Source organism: Pagrus pagrus (assembly GCF_965226575.1).
Source record: "Pagrus pagrus genome assembly, chromosome: 3".
NCBI lineage: Eukaryota > Metazoa > Chordata > Actinopteri > Spariformes > Sparidae > Pagrus > Pagrus pagrus.
In genome coordinates, this window is record NC_140187.1 from 5,830,502 (window position 1) to 5,856,813 (window position 26,312).

Here is a 26,312-nt window from a genome sequence, read left to right on the forward strand (position 1 = left end):
ATGGCGAACTTGTTAGCAAATTGTTGCTTATTTAGACAACCAGCAGTCAAAGAGTAACATCATTTTTTTTTTGTCTATTTATCTGTTTCTGGCCAGCTGATGACTGCAAGTCCAATATTCAGTTTCTTTTAGCTCTGAGGTAAAAATCTGGCTCTTTAGCTGCTCAATGCTAGTCGCCAGGGGACTTCCAGTAAGATGGCGGAGAGAGTAGGAGCATACTTGGCTCTCACAAGTAGGTGACAATAAACCCACAAACTTCATGCAACTCGATAGACAAAGTAAACTGTGACTGCGGAAATGCTAGTCGCTAACTGTGTCTGTCTGCTGTTGATCTGATATCACTATGTTGGTGTCGTTCCTAGGACTTAATAATTAATGTTGCTCCAGGACTGACGGGCTAATCACATTTTTATAATATCATAGCGACAAAATATACACATGGGAGAAGCTATCCCTATAAAGTCATGTTTGACGATGTGTAAGGATGTATTTTAACCCAAAACATGTTTGCTTTAACCTAACCAAGTATTTCAGTTTCCTTAACCTCACAAAACAGCGAGAGAAAACAGCGGAAAAACGGGGAAATAGTGTTAAAATAATATTTAAACAGTATAATAATATATTCCACACAGGATATGAACCCTCGTCAGCATTTTGAAAATTGAAATGATGGTCCTGGAGCAATAGTAATTATGATGTTCTTTGTGTACTTCTGTGAGATTGAACTACAAGAGTTCAATAACAGACAAATAAACAATGAGCTGAAGCTCAATGTAAAAAGCCTTGGGGAGCTGCAGGTTCAGGTCACTTCACAGCCACTTTAAAAGATCTTTTTTGTTTACTGCATCTAGGGTTTAAATTTCATTGTTTGGACCATCATTTCCATCAATAATATTATCTGAACCATTTTATTAAAAACTAAAAGCGAGTCATGGAAATGTTCGATTAATCCCTGTGTGCACACAACAGACAATTAGAAATGATTGCAGGTTTAAAGAAAAGCAGAATTTCTCTGAAGGTAACAAAGAGAAAGCTTTTCTTCCTGAGACAGATGGTATAAAGTGACCTGAGCAGATGTTTGGGTTTCGTCTGGTTCTTATTGTTTGATTCTGTCTGTAGGAACCTGAGGGCCCTTCAGTCCTCGGCTCTGGGAAGCATGCGACCTTGAAGACTCCTTCGGCCCCTGCAGACCCCCACTGTGGCCCCGGGCCCCACGCACCTCCAGCCCCCCCATGTGCTCCCTGTGAAACGGACATGAGCCAGAATCCAGACCCGGGGTCACTGCCCTCTCAGGGACCTGGACTGATGGCTCCGCCCCCACCCAACCGGCATCCTCCCCTACAGCCCCCGCCCACCAACTCAGACTGCCACTCCTTCTTCCCCCCTCTCCCCTCGTCTCACGCCCATCCGGACTCCCCTGCTCCCAGCTTAATGTCCTTCTCCCCTCCTCCCGCCCCCCGGCCCCAGCAGCCCCCCCTGGTGGACGTGCGTATGATCGACTTCGCCCACTCCACCTTCAAGGGTTTCCGCGGCGACACGGCGGTGCACGACGGGCCGGACCGGGGCTACGTGTTTGGACTGGAGAGCCTGGTCCAGATCCTGGAGAGCCTGCGGGACGACAACCTGCCGTAGCTCGGAGCATGAACGCACACAACCCCCCCAACACGCACGCACACACACACACACACACACACACACACACACACACACACACACACACACACACACACACACAGAGCTTGTTGTGAGTTGGCTCAGGCTGTACAGTCTGTGCAAGTCGTGCCGCGGTGTTGTCAAGAACTGAGACGGCTCGGCTGTAAATATGGAACAGGGTTCTCCAGGATGTCGCCATGGCAACATGGGCATTCGACAGTCGAGTAGTTACTATAGCAACAGCCAGGAGGTGGGACAGTGGAGCTGAAATGGCTGCAACTTCAAGCTGATATGGAGAACCTCAGACTGTCTGAGGGTCTGCACAACACACACACACACACACACACACACACACACACATTTGTACTTCTATACTTGTGAGGACCCTCATTGACATTCCCCCTGCCCTGAACTTCAGCATCATAACTGAATGCTTCACCACGACCATCACCCTAACTGAATCCTAAACACAAAGTCCTGTTATGTGTTCTGCTTATTGTTATGTTGTTTGTATGTCTTAAAAGGGAATCAGATTTAAGGACAGGATAAGTTCACCAAAAAATCCCCTGAAGTAGATGAAGACGTAAAAAAATGACAAGAAAAAACCTACAGCTCCTCCGGCATAATCTAATAAAGTCTCCGGGAGGCCCAAACCAAACTGATTTGAGAAGATATTATTTACACTCTTTTTTAGCGGAAATCATCACTGTAGCCGCTAAAATAAAAACATTAGCACGCTCCGTCTGAAGTGGGGAGGCTGTAAATAACTTCTTTTCAAATCACTTTCAGGGCTTCCAGAGGCTCAGATTACACAGGACAGGCTGTACGGAGCCTCTTCATGTTTTTTACATTTCAAAACAAATCTCCATCCACTTCAGCTGTGTAGGAGAATGCTGCACTGCTGTTTTGCCGTGAAGCTCCAGAAGGTTAGCATGAGGGGGAGAAGATACTGACTGAGTTTTTATCTCTGGGTGGACTGTTCCTTTAAGGTGAGCACAGAGAACCTCAGCAGATGAAAATGAAAACAAACTTCTGGTGTCAGACTCTGCTTACACTTCATTCTGCGGAGTGAAGCTCACACATCCAAGTAAAGTAACAACAAGCAAACACACTCATGAGCAGATGGATCTTCAACCAAAACACCAAATCAAACTAAGGATGTGAGGACCGTCCAACAATGTCCTCACTCCTACGATCCACAACTGAAACCGGTCCTCACCAAGATAGACGAACAACAGCCCACACACACTTACACACACATGTCCTGGGAACAGTTGTCTGTGGAGCTGTTCGACAACACAGCGGGACAGAGCGTCCTCTCTGAACGACCAATCAGCTGGATCCCAGGGGCCGCCCACTGAAGTTGGCCAACACTCACTTTACCCCCTTTCACCCCCTGACTCCCCCGCCCACCACCACCACCACATCACGTCCACTCCCCTCACTCCTCTTTCTCTACAGAAACCAAACCAGGACAGGTGATCAGACTCTTTTTAGCGTTACCTTGACAACGCACTCAGAAACACATCCAAGCATCCGTTAAAGCAATAGATGGCGACGATAGACGGCAACTTTTTTCTGCAGCAGTGTGGAGGGGCAGCAGCGCCCGCAGGGAGAGCGGTGGTAAAGTGCAAAAGAGATTTGCATCGTAGAAGTAGGCTTTAAGGAGAGAATATAGATCATTTCTAAACCGCTGTTTGTCCGTTTTTGGGGCTTTATTCAAAAACGTTAGTAGTCGGTGTCCTGTAAAATCATCCATTGGGTTATTGTGTAATATTGAAAGCATAATTGTCACTTTCCCAAACCTGGTCTGGTGATATTTTTCTTATTGTCAACAAATCCCAGGGAAAAAAAGACCCAAACCAACAATGAATTAATCTAACAAGTATTGTCAGCCTAATATATCTTATTCCTCTGTGCCATAGAGCTCCATTGTTGTCCAAAAACTATTTAAAACACATCAGTGAGTCACTCAGTGTTTTGACTCAGGCCCACAGACATCGTCCTGATGTCCCAAATATTCAGTAGAGCATCAAATGTGGATTAATCCGCCGCTGAGAAGAATCCCCCAATAAGTGCATTATTTCCTCCTGTTTGAGTGACTACATTACTCAGCTGCTTTAGGAAGTTACTGAGACGGATATTAAATGATATATCTGTGAGATTAAAAGTTATTTTCATATATCAACATATTTTGGAGGGGGGATTTTATGCCTTTATTTTATGGCCGACGGTAAAGAGATGACAGGAAACCTTTGGCTGAACTCCGTCTGACGCGTCCCTGAAAGTTTATTCTGACCTTGGACACAAAACATTTCCTCCCACAGTGTCCGTTTGATATCTGGAGCTTCCTCAAAAGATACAGTTGCTCAGTTGTCAGGGAATTTTAGATGTTGAATTTTCATCAGTGTTGGCACAATTAATCTAAATATTATCGATGTCATAATATAAGTGCAATATTCAAATCACAAGACGCTTCAGTTTTTTTTAAAAAGGGAAAAATGGGACAAAACAGCGTTCTAAGGAAGTACTGTAGAGCTGCAGAGATTTTGGTACAGACGCAGATAAATGTCACTTTTAAAGCTCCAGAGCAGCTACTAATCAGTGTTTCAATGTCGAGAAGTGCTCAGAAAAATAGAAATAATAGAAATAGTGCGTTGTGCAATATGATCAGAAGCTCCAGAAACAGCTACTTAATGGACCTTGTGGTGGGATTGTTCTGTCAGCTCTATGTTTATTAGCCATTTTTAAGATTTACATCTTCAGTTGGAACAAATGAAAGTCTCAACAGACGGACTAAGTCATTGTTGATTTGAATCTTCTCAAAGGATTTGTTGATAGTAAAAAAAAACGATAGAATGATACCAGTCTCACTCTTTAAGTTAGGGCTGGGTGATACGGTTGAGTATTTATTAAAAATAATATTTTCTTACATATATTCTATACATGTATACATTATGTGATAAAATCACAACACGGCAAATCTGCAAAAATCACACAAAATACTTAAATTCACGTTCATCACAATGAACTGTGTGAATCAGAAGAAAACTAAATCATCGTGGTGGACTCAGCTGGATGTTTTTAATGTATTGTTGAATTATTGCCCAGCCCTGCCTCAAACGTGTCAAACACACTAAAGACAAAAACAATCCTCCTCTTAGATGCAGAAGCAGAATTGGCCGCAGTGTCTCATTTGAAGATGTCACCGTGTATCTCATCTGATTGGTCCCGATGAGACAGTGGTAGCCAATCACATTTGTCCATTTATGCTTCCTTCAACAAGTTCCAGAGGCCGGCTGCGACGCAGCGCCGCCCCCTGCTGGACGGCGACAGGAACTCAACCCTAGGAGCTGGAATAAGAGAGAGCAAATATGAATATTTTATTTTGGTTTATCGAGGTGATAATTTATTTTTTTATTGTACCTTTACCCATTTGTGTGGGTAAATGTTTTGTCTTTTACATGTGTGTCCCCCCCCTGCAAATGTATAAAATGTAAAGAAATTAGGTGCATCAGAGACACAATGTGTGAAACGTCAGGAGAATACACAGTATTATTTGAGCTGACTCAAGTCTGTTTTATTTGCTGCTTCAGTCTGAAAACTTGTTGGGTGTCAACAGACCGAACCGGGTCATGTTTCATGAAGAAAACTGTCGCAGCAAATCCAGACTTCAGTCAGCTCACTGAACCCAACACTTGTGCCTGCTGTGGAGTTGTTGCTCAGGTGGGAAGCTCTATTGAACGTGTGTGTGTGCGTGCGTGTGCGTGCGTGTGTTAGAACAGAGGTAGACGCCATCTTTAGTCTTTGGTTTGTTTCACTTCACATTTAAAGGAGTTGGTAAAGAAGTGCATGCACATTAACGTCCTCCTGTTTGGGTCAGTTTCCACCACAGCCTCATACATTCTTGTTACAGTCGTCACAGAGTCTAAAGCAGCGACGGTCCACGTCTCCTCTCAGATCGTTGATATCTCATCATGGATATTAGCCTCAATGACTGATCAGTTATTTAGCTGCATTTTCTGCATCTGACATCATCCTGACTGTTTGTTAGAACAGTGAAAGTAAGTGAGATTAAATCTTTCCAGAAGCTTTTGGGCTCGTGTTGTAATTACTGCAGAAGGCTCGGGGTCACGTGAGATGGGTTTGACTCGACACTGCCAGCTGTCTCCAGTCACTTTAATAATCATATTAAAGAAAAAGTTAACCCAAAAATAAATTCAGTCAGCCTCACCCTCTGCTGATGGAAAGTCAGGTGAAGTTTTGTAGTCCACATTTCTGGAGCTTCACAGCAAATCAGTGTTGCAGCTGAAGTTTGCTGTGACGCTCCAGAAATGTTTTGCGGTCTACAAAACTTCACCTGACTTTTCCATCAGCATCCATCAGGGTGAGTAGATCATGACTGCATTTAAATGTTTGGGTGAAATGTTCCTTTGACAAAACATTAGGGGGTCATCAGGGATCCGATGTGTGAGATCTTTTAAAACAGGGGTGCCCAAACTTTTTCCCTGGGAGAGCCAAAACTGAAACACCGGTTGTGTTTTCAAGATGTAAAATGGTTCTGGGATCACAAGTCTTTTAATTGAATGACTTTCTTTGCAAACCATTGTTAAGGTTAAAATAATTAATAATTAGGGAGCCTACTTATCTAAAAAGCATGTTTACTTCACACAAAATCAAACAGCATAGAAATTAATACAATTTTTATATTTTTTTTTTTCACTAGACACTTCTGGCCGGCCAACTTCGGCTCACAGGCCCCACTTTTATCTCTACAGACGACACCTTTCACACTTTTCATACTGTCATTTGATACATTGTCATTATACAAAATATAAATAATAGCTCCTTTAAATTCACATTCCTTTCAGTGTTTTTATCCCATCTAAAGAGCTGAGACATGAAAACAAAAATCAAGTCATTTAAAAAATAGTTTTGGTTTATTTTGTCTTCTACGGTTGTAAAACAAATATCTTTGGGTTTTGGACTGTTGGTCCCACTAAACAGGGCTTTTTAAGATGACATCTTTGGGCTTTGGGAAACCATGATGAGACTTCTAGAGACCAAACAATCGATCATCTGAGGAAATAATCAACAGATTCATCGATAATTAAACGATTGTCAGCTCCATCCCTACTCCCTAAATGGATACAAGTGACAGCCAATGAAAAGATTCTCAAGGTTTGTGATGATCAGAACTGCAGATTCTGAGAAATGAGTTCTTCAAGAGTGTCACTGAGCCCTCAAACCGGCTGATGCCACCTTGAACCGAGTCTAAATCACTCTGTGGAAGTCCATTTCTGCCAGGAAGAGAAAAAAAGACTCACAGGATACTCATGGAAGAGTATCGCATTCACAGAGATAATAGCAAAGACCTCTGAGTCTCATAAGTGAGGGATACTTTTCTCATAATTATGATAATTAAGAGAATTAAGGGAGACATTTTTTACGTATCACATAATTTCAGAGTATCTTTCAGTGATTTATGGCTTTTTTTTATTAGAAAGGGAGATGACAGCACATGATGGGAGAGAGGACTTCTGTAACATCGTCAGAATAATGGCTGACAGGGTTTTTTTGTGACATCATCTTATTTAATCACGCGTTCTTGGAAGTGGCTAAGTGGCTGCTGCCTACATTAGCCACAATGCAACTTAGCCGGTGAGTGACATCACTGAAGGCAAGTTATCAGATTACATGCAGCTTCCTCTGGAGAACTTTTTTCACATATGCAGCAGTTAGTTACCCTTCAAGCAGAGGTCAGGAGCGAGCTACAGAGATCTGGTACGATCAATTCTTTCAAACTCCACAACCCCAGATATTATTCATTTTTAAACTTGTAGTCTTCAGATAAGACCTGCAAGGATTAATCGATTGGTCAATCAAAAGAAATTTCATCACCAGCTGTTTTGATTATTGATTAATCATTTTTAAAGCAAAAATATTAAACATTGAGAATTAGTTGTTCGTCTTTGTCACTGACGATGAATGAAGATGAGTCTTTGGGTTTTGGTCTACTATTAAGGGGCAATTTAAAGACGTCACTTTGGCCTCTGGGAAATTATGATGAGCATTTTTTTTCATGATTTTTTGACATTTTATAGCCTAAAAAGTTTACTTTAATTAATTAATTAATTGTGAAAATAACCGTTAGTTGCAGCCCAACTTCTGATCCAACTAATGCCTGAGGCAGTTTGTCAGATTTTGCAGCGCTCCCTCTCAAGGAGGCTGTATGCTACTTTTTTCACATATGCATTAGTATACCCCAAGACCTGTCAACAGACTTTGATGTGTGAAATCAGTGAAGCTTTCCTTTAAACTCCCAACGCCACAAGGGCACCGTGTAATGTCATTTTTGACCCGACTACATGAGTGTCTCGTTATCTTGAGGAACATCAATATTTTTGTTTTGATTCCTAGATTTTAATTTGTTTTTCTGGCAGAAATGTGCTTCTATATGACCGAGAGAGAGAAACAGACCCCGACACTGTAAACATGACTGACACCTCACACACACCTTCATGCTAACAGGGTGAAAACTTACAGTAAGCAATATCATTTATGCTAACAGCCTTAATGCACATCACCAGCAGTCAGCCACATGCATGCGTGAAAACTTCTCCCACACAGAGTCAGATCTTTATCTTCAGAGGTCTTTATGCTTTAAACAAACAAGATCCAGAGCTTTTCTTTATGTTCGTGAGACAATCAGGACTCCTGTGGGGACCAAGATGTTCGAGCCTCCCGTCTGAAACCTGACAAAACTCCAGCGGGAGTCTTCAGATTTTTTTTCCACGTCTCGTCTGGTCATTGAACGTGGTCTCTGTGACTTCCTGCTGTGTGTGTCGTCCACATCTGTTGTCGGCTCGCAGCAGGGATCGGATCAGTGTGTAAAATGTAAAAAATACTCATCATGAATCATTTAATCTTGTATTCAATCTTTAAGGCGTTTTTTTTTTTTCTCTCTCTCAGAAACAGGTGTTTGGAAATCTTCCTGCAGCGGTCAAAATAAAATCTGTGACTTCAGTGTGACTCGGCTCGTTTCATCAAGTATCAGTTTGTTTTATGAAGAAATTATTTTTAACCAGATTTTCAAGTTGCAAGGCCACTCAGCTGCTGGGTCAGCTTCAACGTGACTTCAATTTATCAACCTTTTGTGAATTAAACCATTAAATTCACAGGTTTAGGACTTATTATTATTGGTTGCTGGCTTTTATTTTTCATTTTAAATCCCTTTATCACAGAGTACAGCTTTTGCACACCTTAAGATCGACAGGTGCGTAGGAGAAGACCCAATAAGTAATTTAATTTCAGATACTGTTTGCTTTTTAAATCAAATATAGACAATCGCAGACGATAAGAACACACTGCATTTCAGGAAAGGAAATTAATTTTTGATATAAAAATACAATTGCATAAAAGAAAATATTTTCTTCTTCTGGCTACTGCAGTTAAATAGATGTCTGATGTGAAAAATCAGTCAACAAACCGTGAAGGTGACTTTAAACTGATTTTGAATGCTCATATCTAACTACTCCTCACTCCTGCGTCATCCCGGCGTGCTGCTCTGCCGGCCGTACAGGTCGTACTCCCGGTACTGGACATAGTCCTTCAGTCGCCCTGGCAACGGCAGGAAGCTCATGAAGACAGGCGACCGGAGACGTAGACGGCCGAGACAACGACGGATCCGCAGACGACAGAGATGCTGCAGACAGCGAGCGCTCTCTGGAGAGGAGGAAGGAGAAAAACATCGAACAGAAAGATTAATGAAGACCAGTCTGTTGTTTGTGTCGTCCGGGCAGGGATTAATAAAGTTTGATCGATGAGGTTAAATTTAATTTACCCTGCAGCCGGCAGATGTCGGGCCACTGCCGCTGCTCCATCACAGCCGCCTTCAGCTTGCAGCACAAGGTCACATGATCCACGTAGTCCAACATGACGCGAACCACCTGACCTGAGAGGTGCTTCAGCCAGGAGACAGTGATCACCTCACAGAACTGCACTGACAGACAGACAGACAGACAGACAGGCAGACAAGACAGACAGACAGACAGACAGACAGACAGGCAGGCAGCCAGACAGGCAGGCAGACGTTCAACATGTTAAGTTCTTCAGAGGTCTGACTGAGCTTCAGCTTCATCGAGGTGAGCAGAATAACCAGCTGCTCGCACTTAATACCAACAAACAGGACCAGATGTGGAGCTGTTCATTACCAAGGTGTCTTTGATCACAGTGTTGGTCCACCCCTCGAAGCCTTCTGGGATGTGGGGGCTGTTGCAATAGGGACAGTCGAAACAGCGCCCCACATCGTAGCCATAGTTACACAGCATCCTGAGGACCACCTTACACACAACAAGACAGATTAAATACGAGAAACAAGTGACAGCTGCACTTACAGAAACAATTCAGTGAGTTTAAAAGTTCACCTCGTCTTTGAGAGCGTACTGCAGGGCGGAGGGGAAGTGTGTCGTGTTTATTCTGCAGTAATAGTTGACGTTGGCTCCAAACCTCAGCAACAGGTTGATCAACTCGTAGTTGCCCACACGCAACGCAACCTGAAAGACGCAACGACCGGATCAGATCAGCAACAAGGACTTTCTGAGAGAGATAAATAAGTTGTGGACTACAACACCGACATGAGACTGAACAAAGCTTTGATATCATGTTTAGAAGAAAGTAGTTTCTGACCATAAACTCGTCAGGAAACTGTTCACTGAGGTAATAAATCAAGTAATACATTAGACACATTTTTCATAAGCTTACATACAGTTAGAGACCTTTTTGAAACCAGCTGATTCACCCCCCTGCTGGCCATTGGAAAGAGTGCAGGTTTACACCACTTCCACATCGGCTTCACTTATCAGAGACCAAGTACCTGCAGACATTTGATTGGGTCTTGGTTTGCCATGGCCCCGCCCTCCAGCAGCAGTTTAGCTGACTTCACGTCGTTATTGGAGACGGCGAAGAAGAGCGCCGACTTCCTCTCGTCGTCGTAACTACGGCGAACCCACGGATGGAGCATGTAGTTCGGGTCATAACCTGCATCCAGCAAGACCTGACGGGAGGAGGTGAGGAGGGACACTGAGGTGAGGAGGGACACTGAGGTGTTGTTGACTGAAGTATTTTCCAAGAAATTAAACATAGAGTTGCACCAAAATTCATTCATTTTTTTGTCATTTTTCAAGCAAAAGCTCAAAATATTTTCTGTTTACACCTTTTCAAACTTGATGGTTTAGTTACGGTAGTCATACACACACCTTGAGACACTGTGAGTGGCCTCCTGCTGCAGCAGAGTGTAGAGGACTCATCCCGCTGTCGTTCACTTCACCCACAGAAGTGACTGGAATCAGCAGCTTCAGAGAGCTGAGGAACACACACACACACACACACACACACACACACACACACACAAACTATATTTATCTAATAAATCCAAACAAATCTGACATTATTTTTACATTTCAAATATTAATGCTTTTTGCTTCAAAGGAGAGAATATAGATTTACTCCAGGTGCCCTCTGTGAGCCACACGGTGGATCGGCATGTGTCCTGTGTGTTTGGCGACGTTGGCGTCGGCGCCGTACTCCAGCAACAGACTGATGACAGATGGATCTCCAGACGAGGACGCCTCGTACAAGATAGACGCCTCATCCTGCGCCTGGGACAGGACATCTGCTCCTGCAGGACAAACAAAACAGACACTAAGTTAGGAAAATATCCACTTTATTTATCTCAGACTGTTGATCCCAGACTCGGATCCCTCTGCCATTTACGGGTGCTCCAATAATCTGCCATTTCTAGTTGAAATTTTGAAGAGGTTATGTTAATGCATAAATGAGTGGTAAGGGCAATACTGTAGAGACATGCCTGACTCTCTCACCTTTACTCAGTAGAGTCTGCACCACCTCCAGGTGTCCTCCCTGAGCAGCTAGCGCCAGGGGCGTGAGGCCGTAGTGGCTGCGAGGGTCGGGCTGGGCTCCAGCCCCCAGCAGCAGGGTCACCAGCGCAGCCTTGCCCAGCCGTGAGGCCTCGTGGAGGGGACGGCGGCCGTTGCAGCCCCCCTGGTTCACCCTGGAGCCCCGCAGCAGCAGCAGCTTCACCAGGTCAGAGCGGTCTGAACGGATCGCTGCAGGGAAGGAATGGTTTGTCAGTTGTGGAACGTGATCTGAGCGTTATTTCCTGAGAAATTAACCAACATTTCAAAAAACAAAATGTGTTTTGACGTTAAAGATGAGATAAAAAACTTCCTGGATCTGTCCCTTTATATGGATCCAAAGGTTAATGGGGTCTATTCTGGACCGAGACACATCCTCCATCCAAGTTTCATGGAAATCTGTTCAGAGGTTTTTGTGTAATCCTGCTGACAAACCAACCCACAAACAGGCTGACACTGGTGGAGGTAAATACTATATATCAAAGTATAACAGCCACAGTCATCAACATTTAACCTCTTCGTTGGCAACAGCAGCTTTCCACGGCAGTGAAATGTTGGTCGTCTTACCTACAAACAGCGGTGAGTCCTCTTCCTGGTCCTGAGTGTCCGGCCGAGCTCCATGTTCAAGGAGGAAGGAGGCGTTTTCTATCAGACCTTGTTCTACCGCCAGGAAGAGAGGAGTCTGACCACGGGAAGTACGACACTCGAGAGAGTCCCGACCTGAAACTGGAACACAGGATAAACCTCTTTATCATCCATCCATCCATGCCTCTGTTTCATTAACAGGGCTTAACTGTACTGAATCAGCATTACGTGAATACAAACCTTTGAATATGAGCTCCAGGATGGTTTGGTTGCTCTGAGCCGCTGCTTCATGCAGAGGAGTCCAACCTCTGCTGTCTGTCTGTGAAAACTTTTCTTTCTGTCGGACACACAGATCCTTCAAGAGCTTCTCGTTACCTGGAGCGACGGATGGACAGTGACGTTAAAATCTACAACCCCTGATCTAAAATAAAGTTGAATAAAAAACTACGGAGATAAACCACTGAGTCAGCCTCTAAACTCATACATTTGCCTCTGAGGATATCTTAAAATGTGCATACTTTACAGTTCAATTTGTATTATTTTATAGTAAATAACAACGAAAACATTTATGCTGTGACAAGCCACGTTTCCTCACCTTGTCTTATAGCAGTGAAGATCGTGCTGCTGTCTGCAGACTCAGGCCCAGAGCTGTGAGAGAAGGAGGAACAAGAGCTTCACCTGCTGGGAATAATATTACTGCAAGAAGTAACTTCACAAGACTGAAATATTCAGTCCCGTGAATAAAAGATCTCAGATTAAAGCCTCGAGAGTTATTTTTTATCAATTAATTGGCGTTAAAAGGGAAAAACTGTCAAGCTTCATATTTCTTTAAACACTCCACTTGATTTATTAAACTAACAGCATTATTTATGGACGTGTTCAGTTATATTTCTGACTTGTCTGATAATATTTTAATGCCTTCAGTCAGCAGATTTGACATTTTAAAATGCAGTTCTGTTGCTGAGTAAAACAAAGAAGAAAATATTGCAGACTTCACTGCAATATAATGATCGAACCAAACATCTGAGAGAAACATCTATAATCTTGGTTTGTGTCGGACTGACCTCCTGCCGCTTCGTGTTGTGGAGTCTCGGTGAGTCTCCTTCTGTTTGTTGCTCTCCAGCAGACTCTGTTCGATCATGTACTGCATCGCTGCGTCGTCTTCATCGTTTTCATCAGCCTCCGTCCCAAACCACTCCAACTCCATGATGTCCACATAAAGGCTCCTGGTCCTGTTAAAAGAGGGAAACCTTTGGTGAAGGCGTGTTTCACCGAGCATGTGTGTGTTTGTTCAGATTGGATATTTGTTGCAGTGCATTTTGAACACCACATGGCCATAAGTATATGGACACACTGAAACTATGTGTGACTGTGCGCAGGTGATTCCAATACTATTAATCTTCTGATATAATTTCAGTCTTTCCACCAGATGTTGAACCCGACAGCAGGGATTTACTCCCATTCAGACACAAGAGCATTATGAGCTCAAGCACTGATGCTGGATGATCAGGTCTCGCTCACAGTCGTTCCAGGTCATCCCAAAGGTGTGGGATGAGGTTGAAGTCAAGGTCTTCGTCTCTTTATGTACCTGGCTATGTGTACTATCATGTTAAAACAGAAAAGGGTTAAACACAAACCATCTAAACACAGCTGGAAGGGGAAGAACAAGCTGTCTGAAGTTTGTTATTCAACTCCAAAAAGTCAGATCACTGTACAACTTCGACAAATCATCTTAAAACTCTGCCAATTTAAATTCTGCAGGGAACCTTTGCTGTGCATCATCACTCAGTACACTTTGTGTGTGTATAATGTCCTCCTTGTCTATTTTATCACAGAAGTGCTACAGAATGTAGCCACAGTTTGCTCGCCAAAATAACACTGTATGCTGTAGGATTAAGATTTCCCTTCATTTGAGCTAAAGGGTCTCAAACCCTAACAAACTATCCGGATCAAAAGTAGACTGAAGCATGTGGACACTAGTGTTCAGCAGGTGCAGTAACGAGTGATCTTGGCCTGAGGTCACGTCTCGTATCAACAGTCAACACAATCTTTCCTCAATATGTAACCTCAGAAATCTTGCCTAACCTTGACCAAACTGTAGTTAAATTTTAAGAATACTGTACAATTTTTAAACAAAATATATTAGCAGCAAACACAGAGGGATAAACAGGACATTTTGTGTTGTTTGTTTACCTTGTGGTTTTGTGTCGAGTCCCTCTACTCGTCTGAGTTCCTGCAGATTAACTGAGAATCTGTTGTTGTTGCTGAGGATGGCAGGAGGTCAGACCTGCGATTGAAACCAGAGCTGTATGCCTACATGGGTTCAAGCAATGAAGCCATGTTCGATAACCGAGTTAAAACAGGTGGCCTGTCTGCACAAACGTGGCGGACACACAAGATTAACACATCTGTCTCATTAAAGATTAACAATAATTCTGCAGGAAATAAAATATCGGTTTGTGTGATCCCTAGACCGCAATGTTAAGCTCTTTCACTACAGCACTCTGGATCAGTGGGGTGGGAAGGCAGGGCACCGGATACCTATTACTATATTTACCCCCCTCAGCTGAGTCACATTCATACACTGAACCTATCAGCAGAAAAGTCAAGTGGGACACTACAGAGCAGAGCCAGCTGGATCAAGCTGTAAATCCAGTGTCAGGCCTCTGATGACCACATATCTGAAGTCCCAGCTGACTGCGTCTACTGAATCAACATTCAGTTCCAGCAACTAATAAACACATTTTTTAATGCTTATCACATTTAGTAATGGTCCTACATGAGGATATCAAATGCCTCATTTTGGATGTCCAGCTGTTAAAAACCCAGATGTTCAGTTAATTATATAAAACCGAAAATCATCACAATGGAGAAGATGGAGCCAGAAAATGTTTGACATGTTTGTCTACAAGAAAACAATTAGTGCTGTGTAGCTGTCTTTTTGATGTACTGTAAAACAATGTGTGCACAATATGAAGTAGAATAGCTATTCCTCAGCTAGTTTTTAGATGGGACTCGTCTACAAAAAACATTTACAAAGAAATGTTAAGGGCTTGTAGCAGCGTTAGCCGTTTGTTTCACAACTCCTGTCAACACTTGGGTAAGACACTAAACCCCAAAATGATCCTGATGGGCAGGCTAGCACCTTGCACACCTGCATGCCAAATTAGTCCACTAGTAGAAATGAGGACAGGAAAATAAATAGACGTCACTGGATGTATTCAGTTTACACAATTTAAGTGCGTTTCCTCAGACATGTTACTGTTTCACTGCACTTATATTAACAGGTAGCCATGTATTTTAAAATGTAACCAACTCTGTTCTATCCATTTAAAGCCAGTGTACATGACATTTAATGTGGGAAAACCACGTTATCCCTTTTTTGTGAACCATCGTTTTTCATTAATAAATAAAATTTTAAAAAAACAAAACACATGACTAAAGTCAGCAATCCTGCGATAACCAAGCCAAGTTTTCTACAGACAGAGTTTGGAGTAATTTTCATGCTTTAACATCAGATAGTAAAACTTGTGAGTGACGAACAAAGGAGAACACCACACAACCAGAGTGTAATTGAAAACACGTTTATTTCATTTTCCGTCTCAACTGTTTATGACCTGGGCCTCTCCTTCTTGCCTTTGTACAGTGCCAGCAGGGAGACATTGGCCACCTTGACCACCTTGAAACGAACTCCAGGAATGTCACCAACGGCGTGACCTTTACGTCCGAATCCTGCCACCAGAACCTCGTCGTTTTCCTGTAGGACCAAACAGAGAGGAGAGATGGTGGTGAGAGAGAGAAACAAGGCCAAGCCAACTGTAATTATGTGCCGTGCATATAAAGCTATGTTTCATATTGACGACCTTATAAGACCAAATGAAAAAAATTACACAGAATGTTCCAGTCAACAAAAACAAAATAGATACTTTGGAAAACTCAAATCCAGAACCAGTCAGTCAGTACTTTCAAGACAGTTTAGGACCATAACAATACACAGACACTCTGCTTCATCGATGCATTTTTGTCCAAGTTGTAAAAATCCACTTAAAAAGGCATAAATATTTCTGCTGGCTGATTTTAACCTGTCAATTCAATTAGTGACACTTTCTGCCGTCTCATCAGTTGCACCACAGCTCCTTGTTTGGCTGTTATTCAACGATGTATACAGGTGAAAATTTACCTCGATGAAGTTAAGGCAACCGTCGTTGGGGACGAAGGCGGTGATCTTCTTGCCGTTCTTGATGAGCTGCACCCTCACACACTTCCTGATGGCAGAGTTGGGCTGCTTAGCCTCAACACCACTGCAGAAAGGAAACACAAAAGACACTTCAATAAATTTAACCTGGAAAAGTTCAAACTCCTTGGAAGGAAATGTGAGTAGCATGTGTACATGTCTTATATAGATCAGGTAGTGGTACTCACACTTTCTCAAGGACGATGCCTTTGGCGTGGGAGGCTCCTCCGAAGGGGTTAGCCTTCAGGGCAGTGCCCAGATGGGCCTTCTTGTACTGTTTATCGTGCCATTTCTGCTCACGGCGGTGATTACGGAGCTTCCTGGCTGTGCGCAGACCACGACACTTTCCTAGAAGACAAAGACCAGCAGGAATGAAGTCAGACCACTATCTTATAGTTGTAGCTGCAGAATTAAACAAGTGTTCTTAGCATGCGTTTAAAACCACACAGTCCTGCAGTAAAGAAAATATGAAAAGGTAACGATGAAAAAAAATATTTAGAGTCACAGAAAGGCTTCCCTGTACTATGGCAGCAGTGTGCAATTTTTAAGAAGTTCAGAACTGTGGGCCACAAGAGTTTAAGTGAACATCACTATGAATTGAAGAATTATATTCGCCACATTTTCTTAACCGCTGAATGATTACTTGTACAACATTGACACAATTGTCAAGAAGCAGCCTGGTTTTCCAAAGACAAGCAGCATCACAAGCAAACACAGGGCTAGAGTTTGTAATGATCTCACAAATGACCATTTCTCAACCAAAGTTAAAAAAACAAAAAAAAATCCCCTACAAACAATTACTGCATGATGGGCACACTAAAATGAGGCAGGCTGAGAATATAGGGACGATCTGTCAGATACCATCTTAAGACGTAAAAGCTTTATAGCCTTTTTAAGACACTGCAGTTTCCTTTGTGACATAACTGAACGTCAATACTGAACAAACACGATCTTGTTCACCTGCCTAAATCCCGTCTGAGGCAAGTCGCAGCGTTTTCCCCCAAACCTGCCTGAAGCAAGACGACTGTAACCAGGCTCAAGCTAACGTCCGGAAAAACCAGCCTTACTAACACTCAGAATATCACAATTTAAACTAAATAACATCGGTAATTTTGTTATTTCGCCATTCAGCAGCTTAATTAAACACTTTAACATGAACAACAACCGTTTTAAGATGTTATGGGAACGTTTGCCATGCTAAGCTAACTCTGCTAACGTGCCGCTTGTGTCCCCAGCTCAGATGTGTTATGGCCGCTCCACGTTGCGGGGAGAGAGAACCATTAAAAACGGCCAATTTTTTATTTGACTGAAGTTTTTCCGGCACAAACACTTCGAAAATAGTTTATAAGATATTCATGTACGACACCGACATGAAAAATCGAAGCGGTAAGTAGTATTAGTCGTTATTTAGGATGAAGTTACAGACATACCCATGATTGCAGAAGCGAGCCTGGGATGGAAAGGAAGGACCCAGGATGCACCGCGGCAATGTCTAGTCGGAGGACCCCGGCTGGGTGTGGCCACAGAAAATGCCTGACTGAAATGATCAGATGAATCAATGCAGAAATAATAAATTAATTACTTTTCTTACCACACTGCGAGATTATATAAGTTCTGCTTACAAAAATATAGTCTTTTAATGGTTACTCCAAACCTGTCAGCTTTTTTTAAAATCTTACATGCAATCTATGAGGTTTGTTGTTTTGTTTTATTAATTTGTTTTATTTAAAATATTTGTTTTTGTTTTTTACTTTTGTCCCTTTTTAGGTTATTTATATTGTATGGATATTTGTAAGGTCAGGCTACTATAGTGAGTATTTACTGTAGCCTGTTGTTATTCGCTAAAGATGCATTAACATGTAAGTAAAAGAGAAACATGAGTCTTTTCAGTAGTTTCTTTCAGACTTGCACCTTGTTACGTAAAATGTTACATGTCAGTCTCATATCTGAATAAGTGGTAAAACTACATCCATGAAATGTTACAATGGCCGTCTTACTAGGCCAGACCTGTAGCCTTTCTATACTTGTAAAGTAATAAATAAATGTAAAGGCTGCAGCAAATAAACACACATAAATTAAATGTAGGCCTACATCTTGTTCTGCCCCTTAAGAGGACTGACAGGTCATCATGTCAACTGTTTTCATGGTAAAGAGAAAAGAAAGAACAAGACTTACTTCAAAGACACACAAAACATTTCCATCATGTAATGTTTTCTTTAAATTACAGATAAGAAACTGTCTCAATCATGACCATGTTTCTTTATAAACCCTGGGATTTCTGAAGACATCTGAAAATAAAAACTATAAACATTAAGTTGATCTAATTCAAAATCATATATTATTATATTAAAGATGAGATGATTCCTCAAAATTCCCATGAGATATTTTATAGTGTATGATTGGTCCATGGTGCAGCCATGCGGCATGGCTGTAGACTCCTGTTTCCCCTTGCGGTGCAGCACAGGAGGAAAAAAAGTATACTCATGATCGTGCCACCACAGTAGTGATCAGACCAGCTCTCCCTCCCAGTACTCAGTGTCTTCCAGGCAGTTGGTGTGAATAAAATTATCATACTTTATGAAACAGGCATCATAATTATTCAGTAAATGATTAAATGAATGAGGAGCCACCAGTGTTACATAATAATCCATGTCTGTATTTCATTAAAAATCAAATATCTGAGGCTTTTCACCAGGCTGCCTGAAAAACACATGAACCAAATATGTACAGCATAATCTGCTGTAATGGTATTTATTTTGACTCAGGCGAACTGAAAATGAGAAAATGTGGTAACAGCAAATGTCTTTAACCCGCAGGGCCGTGCTCTCTGTACCCTGTCTGTCTGTGCTCGGCCCTGATTGGCTGATCCAGCCGTCTGTCAGGGGGGCTTACAGACGGTGGGCTGATTAAAGTAGATTATGAGGGGGAGAGAGGGAGAGCGCGTGCTGGCATCTCTGCTCACAATAGCGATGGCTTCACCATGGAAACACTGCTGCATCCTCCTCCTCTCTCTCCTCATCCTCCATCTGCAGTCGTCTACCTGCCTCGACCGACAGCCTGCTGACAGGTAGGTGAGAGACAGAGACACAGATGATGATGATTTACCTCAGGGCTTGTTGTTGTCTCCGACCTCTCCTGACTCTCTAATCTTTGACTCCTGACACGTTCAGCTCAAAGATTACTGATGCGCCTCGACTGTGTGGACCACCGGGAGCTGTGGTAGTTTCAGTGATTGTGTGTTTTTTTCCCCATTAAAGCTGCTTAGAGTGATTTTTTAATTTGGTCATTTTGAGGAAGAGGGACCCAACATCTGATGTATCATCACCTTATAAAGCAGTGTTGGCAGACAGCCACCTATTTCCACATCCAGCAGACACAAAGCACCACCACGATCCCATAGCAGTCTCGTGTTTGTGTCTGCCTAATGAATGCTTTTCTTTGCAGTGTGTTGGTCTCCTGAGGGAAATACGTGTCTCTTTAGCTGCTAGATATTCCACTTTCTTCACCAGCTGATCTCCAGTGTTATCTAATTGCTGTTTGGTGCAGGGAATGTAGCGTCCGGTAGGTTTTCCAGAGCTTGCTCGCTGCTGGAAAACGACTCTGAACCACACAGTGAATGACGCTAAAAAGATGCTAAAAAGGGTGAATATTTGACTTCAACCATATCCCAGAATCTCCAGTTGTAGCATTGCACGTCTGACTTTCATGCACGAGTTTGGGTCCCGTTGCAGACCTGAAGTTGACGTTCCTGTATGGGATAATGTCAGTGTGTTATCAGTATCGGCTGATAGAAGAGAGCCCTTTTTGTCCCCCGTCCTTCAGTGTTTTACATTTTGTTCTTGTGCATGTTAAAGGTCTTGAAAGTTAAGAAGGTCAAAGTCTGCACCAACAGAAGCTCCTCTCTCCCACATAAAACACTGCTCCTGAAACGCCTCGTCAGTAGTCCCGCCTTTAATTCTGTGACTTTATGACATCACCCTATGTCACCATGTCACACATTTGCATAATTTCTGCCTAGCGGTTAGTTCGGCACCTAAGAATTTATTTAGCGAAGCTGCTCTGTTGTTGTTGGCGGTGCTGGGTCAGGCGTGTGTGAGCCGACCAATCAGAGCAGACTGGGTATTTGGGCGGCGGGGCCTTAAAGAGACAGGAGCTAAAACAATGGACAGAATGAGAAGACTGATGTGTTTTTTGAGCATTAAAGCATTAAGTATTAATGCAAAAGACAATGATGAACCTGAAAACGAGCATAATACTACTTTTTTTCAAATCAAATATCGGCATCAGCACAAAATGCACATTCCTGCTAATATGATGATGCTTTAATCATGTGCACATGACGCTTATCTGCCCAGTGAATGTACATTTTGAAAAGTATTGTATGACTGCATCTGCCAGTGGGCCATCACAGAATTGTACTCAGTAGAGCGCATACCTCCGCCAAGGCCCAACAGTCCCCTTTAATTCAATCAAGCCGAATCCAATATCAAACTCGAAAGCCCTTATCACCCTAAATTTAAACCACCGGCAACTGCTTAAACATTATTCAAGCTCACCAGATCTGTAGCAGACAGTTATCACCTACATCGTGTTGGGATAGAGTATAGATTTTCATTAGGATCTGCAACAGCCACCAGCCGCCTATTTACACCCGATTTTTTTCTTCAGGATCTGTGCATTACGCCCTGAGAGATTAACGAAATGTAGGGGAAAAAAACACCAAGAATGTGAAAGAAAGAGAAAAAAGATGGATCCATCCCTTTATCTGGTCTGCACCGAGTCTATTCTGGGCCGAGACTGCGGACAATCCAACCAACCAACCAACAAATAAACACGTTAATTCCACTACAGGAGAGATCTGATGTTCTCTGCAATAAGGTGGAAAATTATGACCATGTCTCCATATCAGCATGAGCAGTCAGCCAAAATGAGCTGGAAACTATCGGCATATTGGATATCGGCAAAGATTCATTATAGTGCATCATTAGTCCCTGTTTAATTTTCTTAAACCATGACCTAACAATGTATTTGCCATGGCCACGATCTTTCCCTAAACTCAACCACATCCTAGTTGCTCTGCACAGATATTGTGGAAACCGAGATTTGTATAATGTGTTCCCTGGACCGAAAATCCTCATTATACACGACCCAGAGCTTTGCAGAATCATTCAATATCAACATTGCTGTTGGTTGCGTTGACACAAATACATCACAAATGGGATGATGATGTTGCTCTGTTGGGTGTTAAATAAGGCAGCTGTTCACTTTGTCATTTCTTGCAGTGGGCGGCTGCTGACGGTAACAGAGGGAGAAGCTGCAAAATCTCCTTTTGGCTGAGAGCCTCCCCATCCTTCATGACCTGACTGTGTGTGTGTGTGTGTGTGTGTGTGTGTGTGTGTGTGTGTTTATGTGTGTTTGCTCATGATTGTATGATTATGTAATCCGTGCAATCCCACAATCCACAGTCCTGTGCTCTGACCCAGTGCACAAGAGGAGCTAAACCCTTTTTTGGCTGCAGGCAGTCGGAAAGGATTTGACAACTCTATCTCTATTGTTGTATTGAGGACATCTATAATACGTTTAGGAAGCGCTGAGAGAAATGTGAAACACATTTTATTTGACATGACCGTATTGAGATGAAGACGGCCTCTGGTCAAAGGTGGAGCGTCCACTTGGCACATTCACATGAGATGCTCCTCCCTACCTGACCAGAGTAGAGACAACAGTCCCGTGTGGGCTTTAGACGGACATACATGGATATACTTTAGACTCTGATTTCTAAAGTTTAACTGATGGACCCAGGATGTCCCCCCAGTCCCTGTCATTGCCTCACTCGACCTTTTGATCTGCACAGGCTCAGGATTCTTTGAATAAAACCTGAAAGTGCTGCATGTTTCTGTAAAAAGCAATCAGAGCTGCTACACGAGTCTTTGTCTCTGTAGTCTGGATCAGAGTGGCTCCTCTCAGCGACAGAACATCTCTGTTCCAGACTGATCACTCAGTCTTAAACCACTTTAATCCACAGGCTGAGTGACCGAGTCACTGAACTCACCAGGTGCATTCAGGGTCCTCAACACCTCACAGGTCATCCTCATTTGTTTATGGTGATTTAAAGTGTTTTGCATTACTTATATTTACATATTTTTTCATCACCCCTTTACTCTTAATTTAATGAGAATTTATAAACTTTATGAGACACTTTTGTGTTTTTGTTTTTTAATGGTTCTAAAAGTTTAAACAAGACAGAAGAAGCTGTGTCAGGTTAAAAGTGAGAAATGATAATGAATATTATTTCAGTTATTTATTGATCCTTCTGTCATTTCTGTTCACAGTGCTGTGGTCTCTACAGTTCAAGGTCAGTTCTATCTATCTATCTATCTATCTATCTGAACATTTCCCTGCAACAAATTATGATGATGCTCTCTCTATTATTGATTATTGTTTATGAAATTCATCCTGTTTTTGTCTCTCCAGATGAAGGCATGACACAGAGTGATGGAGGGATGTGGATGGAGCAGAGTTTGATATCTGCAGACCAACTGTCCAGACAACAGCAGGTAAACTCTGCGTGGAGGACAGTGGAGGTTTTATTACTTATACAAAAATACAGAATCACATCACTTCATCTGATAAAAAAAAAGAGTAATTTTCTCCCTTTCACTGACTACATGTTTATTTCTCCCTGTCTCATCTCCTCTTCAGTCTCCAGATGTTTCACGGAGGAAGTTGCTTCAGGCGCCAGGAGCTGCGCTTCCCTTCCCTCCTCTCAAGGTGGCGTTTTACCAGCTGGAACACATTTCACAGACAGTCACGGGGAAAATTTCAAAGAGCATATTGAGCTGATGGCGTTGGCCTACAGTTTTAATTTTATGTAGAGTTTTCACATATTAAAGTTACATTCAGCATCTTATCCGACGCTGGGAATACGACCAGAACAAGAACAAAAGAACAAAAAGAATTCAGGAAATCTCACGCTGTGGCTTTAATACGAACGATCGTCCCTCCTTGGGAAACTGGAAAAAATATGATTATTGTAGCTTTAGTTTACGGTATCAACATGATTATGATGTATGAAGACTATACAAAACATATACAAAGTAACTCTTACATAAGTGGATCCCAGGTGTAACACTGTTGTCTCCGTGCACCAGGTGTTGTCCAACGGGCAGCCGTGCGTCCTGTTCCAGGCCAGGAAGTTGTCTCTCCGATATGAGAGGCAGAAGCAGCTGGACCTGACGGAGAGAACCTTCTCCCCTCAGAAACCCGTCGACACCAGCCAGTCTGTCTGCCACCAGGACAAGGCCACGTATGTACACCTGTCTGTCTACCTGTCTGTCTACCTGTAAAAGCATCAGAACACTTATAAAGCAATAACAATAACACACAACCTGTCTGTCTGTCTGTCTGTCTGTCCACAGGTTGGTCATGAGGTTTGGAGATGTGGAGGATCTGAGAGGCCTCTCCATCAGGTCAGTAGCACAATCTATAAACCAGTGCTGGAATGTAACTAAGTACATTTACTCAAGTTGTGTGCTTCAGTACAATTATGAGGCACTTGTACTTAACTTCATTATACTGTTAGTTGTACTTTACTATATCCAATTTATGCGACTTTATACTACCATTTTTTGCACATGATGAATCTAAATCTACAGTTCGGACTGACTGTTTGCTCTCGTCCCTCTGGTGTCAGGCTGCAGATGTCCAACACTTTCTACGAGTCTTCAGGTCAGTGGTGGTTCTCGGTGGAAAGTGTCTCTCTGCTCTACAACACCTCTGAAGAGGCCGTGTTCAACGCCAGCGAGGTGTACGCCCCAGCCTCCTCCTCCTACCACTGCATCCACGTCAGCAGCCTGCAGCGCTACAGCGCCCTGCTGCTGCCCAGCACCGAGCCCGCCCGCCGCTGGTCCGTCACCTTCACCAACTTCCAGGTACTAAACATAATATCAATAAAGAAGATGTTAATCAGATAAACTTTCATCGGCAGTGGTGGCTAACAATGAGGATAAGACCTCCCATGATGCCACAATACTTCCTAATGTCATGAAACAACGTCTTCTGTGTTCATTGCTTTCACTAAAAGGACCCTAGCAGCAAAAATATTTTCCACTTTTACAAAATGTCTCTGTTCCCTCCTCAGATTCAAGCGTTCAACGTCACCTCTGGTAAATTTTCCCCTGCGAGCGACTGCGCCACCTTCCTGACTCCGGCCATCCTGATGGGGCTCATCACCTCCCTCATCCTGCTGCTGGTCCTGGCCTACGCCCTCCACATGGTCATACACCTGAAACACATAGAGCACGACGACGAACACAAGGCCGAAATCTACTACCCTCAAAACCCCGACCAGCCTGATCACTGCTGTGTGGAAAATGTGGCTGAGAAAAATATTCTGTACTGTAGCCAAGAAAATAATTAGAGACTTTTAATAGATAAACTTCAGAAAGAGACAACTGGCATCAAACCTCTGATGTGATGAGATACTTTGAGCTCAGGCTTAGATTTTTTAAATATATATTTCATATTTAGTGTTGTTTTTTTTTATTTGCCCATTAGTGAATATCTGTCTTTGTCTTTTTAACAAATTTAATAAAAATATAAATAAAAAATACATTGTGGACTTCTTATTAGATTTAAAACTGCTGTTGCTCCAGCAAGTAGGCCTCAACTTGTGCACACATTGGAAAATTACATTTCAATTTGATTAAATGAATTAAATGTAATAGTTGCACTCACAGGCTTCGATAGAGGCAGCAGAACAAGGAGGTTCAGACACGTGGGGGCATTTATCAGCTCTCAAAAGAGTTAAGAATCACAAATAAAAAAGATATGAAATACATTTTGTGAATAAATATAGAACAAAACTGCAACAACTAAATTGTAAAATATTCAACTTTTGTTTTTAACTAGTTCATTATTATGAATTCTTATTTTATCCAGTTTATTCATTTTATTTCAGGCCATTTACACACTGATCAAAAAGTGGCTTTGATGGAGAGAAATAAAAATGACTGTTTTTTATATAAAAAAACAGACTGTTTTTTACATATAAAAAAAACAGGATGAAAATATTTTTGAGTTGTGCAATTTAATAAAAATGATAAATTAGTTTTGTAGTCCTAACCCCTTTGTCTATTTTTATACTCTATCTGTTATTATTATAATTTGATTACTTAATGGTTGTAGTCTGTAAATTGTCTTCACTTATGCATATGACATAATATAAAGCAAAGACATACAGCATAGTCATCAATACATTCTTGGAATTAGCCTATTGATCTGATTAGGTTTGGGTCCATAAAACGACTGGCGTCATTTTAATCCTGACCGGTAGGTGGCAGTGATGGTTGCAGAGGCGCACAGGTAACCATATTTTGTTGAAGACGAACAAGACGCTCATGCTGACTTCAGGGACAGTGCGGACAGTTAAAGTACGCCACTAACTTTTATATACAAAAAAGTACGTTTTACTTGTCGTGGCAACTTTGTAGTACCACTCTGACAATGAGGAAGATGGCACCAATCTCTAAGTGTATTGCCACATTTTTAAGGCTTAGAACAAGGTTCCCAAAATGAAAGTTATCTTGTGAAGCTGTTCTCCGTATTGAACTCAAACGCAACCTCCTGGATGAGGTTGCCAATGACAGTTAGCATAACTTTGCTCTCACGACAAAGAGCTCATCAGGTAAATGTCAGCGGATCTTTTGATGAAACTTAGGTGGAAAACAATGACGTAGGCCATCAGGTCAGGGTATATTCAATCAAAGGTTATATTGTCCATGATTCGGCTAATCAAATATAAGGGAAACTAGCATGATTAAGCTACATGTGCATGATCAAATACTCCTTACAACACGACACGGTCTTTAATTTAAAACAGCGGTTTGATTCCTGAAGCCTGTCTG

At 42.3% G+C, this 26,312-nt stretch overlaps 4 protein-coding genes across 9 annotated transcripts in view; 2 read left to right on the forward strand and 2 right to left on the reverse strand.

Annotated features, from left to right (window-relative positions):
• ip6k1 (inositol hexakisphosphate kinase 1) overlaps positions 1-5,745 on the forward strand; it is a 31,430-nt gene extending 25,685 nt beyond the window's left edge. For all 4 annotated transcript variants that reach the window (XM_084348618.1, XM_084348616.1, XM_084348617.1 and 1 more), the window contains exon 9: positions 1,120-5,745. In XM_084348618.1, coding sequence (XP_084204744.1) covers positions 1,120-1,632 — 513 coding nt within the window. In that variant the 3' untranslated portion in view covers positions 1,633-5,745. The remainder of the gene's footprint in view (positions 1-1,119) is intronic.
• Positions 4,923-14,682, reverse strand: asb14a (ankyrin repeat and SOCS box containing 14a). Of its 3 annotated transcripts, XM_084348603.1 has the most exons (14): positions 14,367-14,682; positions 13,238-13,405; positions 12,769-12,821; positions 12,414-12,548; positions 12,156-12,314; positions 11,535-11,780; positions 11,161-11,332; positions 10,911-11,016; positions 10,529-10,708; positions 10,080-10,208; positions 9,867-9,995; positions 9,497-9,650; positions 9,196-9,378; positions 4,923-5,006 (listed from the first exon to the last, which is right to left on the reverse strand). In XM_084348603.1, the coding sequence occupies exons 2-13, from the start codon at positions 13,378-13,380 to the stop codon at positions 9,203-9,205; spliced, it is 1,782 nt and encodes a 593-aa protein (XP_084204729.1). In that variant the 5' UTR covers positions 13,381-13,405; positions 14,367-14,682; the 3' UTR covers positions 4,923-5,006; positions 9,196-9,202. The 3 variants fall into 3 exon arrangements, with proteins under 3 accessions (XP_084204729.1, XP_084204730.1, XP_084204731.1); XM_084348604.1 differs by lacking the exons at positions 9,196-9,378; positions 9,497-9,650 and having other exon boundaries at positions 4,925-5,006; XM_084348605.1 differs by lacking the exons at positions 4,923-5,006; positions 9,196-9,378 and having other exon boundaries at positions 9,510-9,655.
• Positions 14,683-15,741: 1,059 nt separating this feature from the next.
• rps23 (ribosomal protein S23) lies at positions 15,742-17,943 on the reverse strand. Its single transcript, XM_084348642.1, has 4 exons — positions 17,838-17,943; positions 16,596-16,755; positions 16,354-16,474; positions 15,742-15,930 (listed from the first exon to the last, which is right to left on the reverse strand). The coding sequence occupies exons 1-4, from the start codon at positions 17,839-17,841 to the stop codon at positions 15,784-15,786; spliced, it is 432 nt and encodes a 143-aa protein (XP_084204768.1). The 5' UTR covers positions 17,842-17,943; the 3' UTR covers positions 15,742-15,783.
• Positions 17,944-19,345: 1,402 nt separating this feature from the next.
• On the forward strand, positions 19,346-25,009 carry atp6ap1la (ATPase H+ transporting accessory protein 1 like a). Its single transcript, XM_084348637.1, has 8 exons — positions 19,346-19,474; positions 22,740-22,762; positions 22,882-22,964; positions 23,110-23,178; positions 23,559-23,713; positions 23,826-23,876; positions 24,101-24,338; positions 24,548-25,009. Exons 1-8 carry the CDS (start codon positions 19,377-19,379, stop codon positions 24,824-24,826), a joined length of 996 nt encoding a protein of 331 aa, XP_084204763.1. The 5' UTR covers positions 19,346-19,376; the 3' UTR covers positions 24,827-25,009.
• The last annotated feature ends 1,303 nt before the right edge of the window (positions 25,010-26,312 follow it).

Excerpts from the sequence above, each read along its gene's own strand:
- asb14a (XM_084348603.1), bottom strand. The coding sequence starts at position 13,380 with ATGGAGTTGGAGTGGTTTGGGACGGAGGCTGATGAAAACGATGAAGAC. Across the intron at positions 11,781-12,155 it reads GGACTCACCGCTGTTTGTAG|CGATCCGTTCAGACCGCTCT; the intron begins GTAAGACGACCA and ends CCTTCCCTGCAG. Across the intron at positions 11,333-11,534 it reads GCAGACTCTACTGAGTAAAG|GAGCAGATGTCCTGTCCCAG; the intron begins GTGAGAGAGTCA and ends TTTGTCCTGCAG.
- rps23 (XM_084348642.1), bottom strand. Across the intron at positions 16,475-16,595 it reads GGCATCGTCCTTGAGAAAGT|TGGTGTTGAGGCTAAGCAGC; the intron begins GTGAGTACCACT and ends TCCTTTCTGCAG. Across the intron at positions 15,931-16,353 it reads GTTGCCTTAACTTCATCGAG|GAAAACGACGAGGTTCTGGT; the intron begins GTAAATTTTCAC and ends TTGGTCCTACAG.
- atp6ap1la (XM_084348637.1), top strand. The coding sequence starts at position 19,377 with ATGGCTTCACCATGGAAACACTGCTGCATCCTCCTCCTCTCTCTCCTC. Across the intron at positions 22,763-22,881 it reads TGTGGTCTCTACAGTTCAAG|ATGAAGGCATGACACAGAGT; the intron begins GTCAGTTCTATC and ends TTGTCTCTCCAG. Across the intron at positions 22,965-23,109 it reads AACTGTCCAGACAACAGCAG|TCTCCAGATGTTTCACGGAG; the intron begins GTAAACTCTGCG and ends TCTCCTCTTCAG.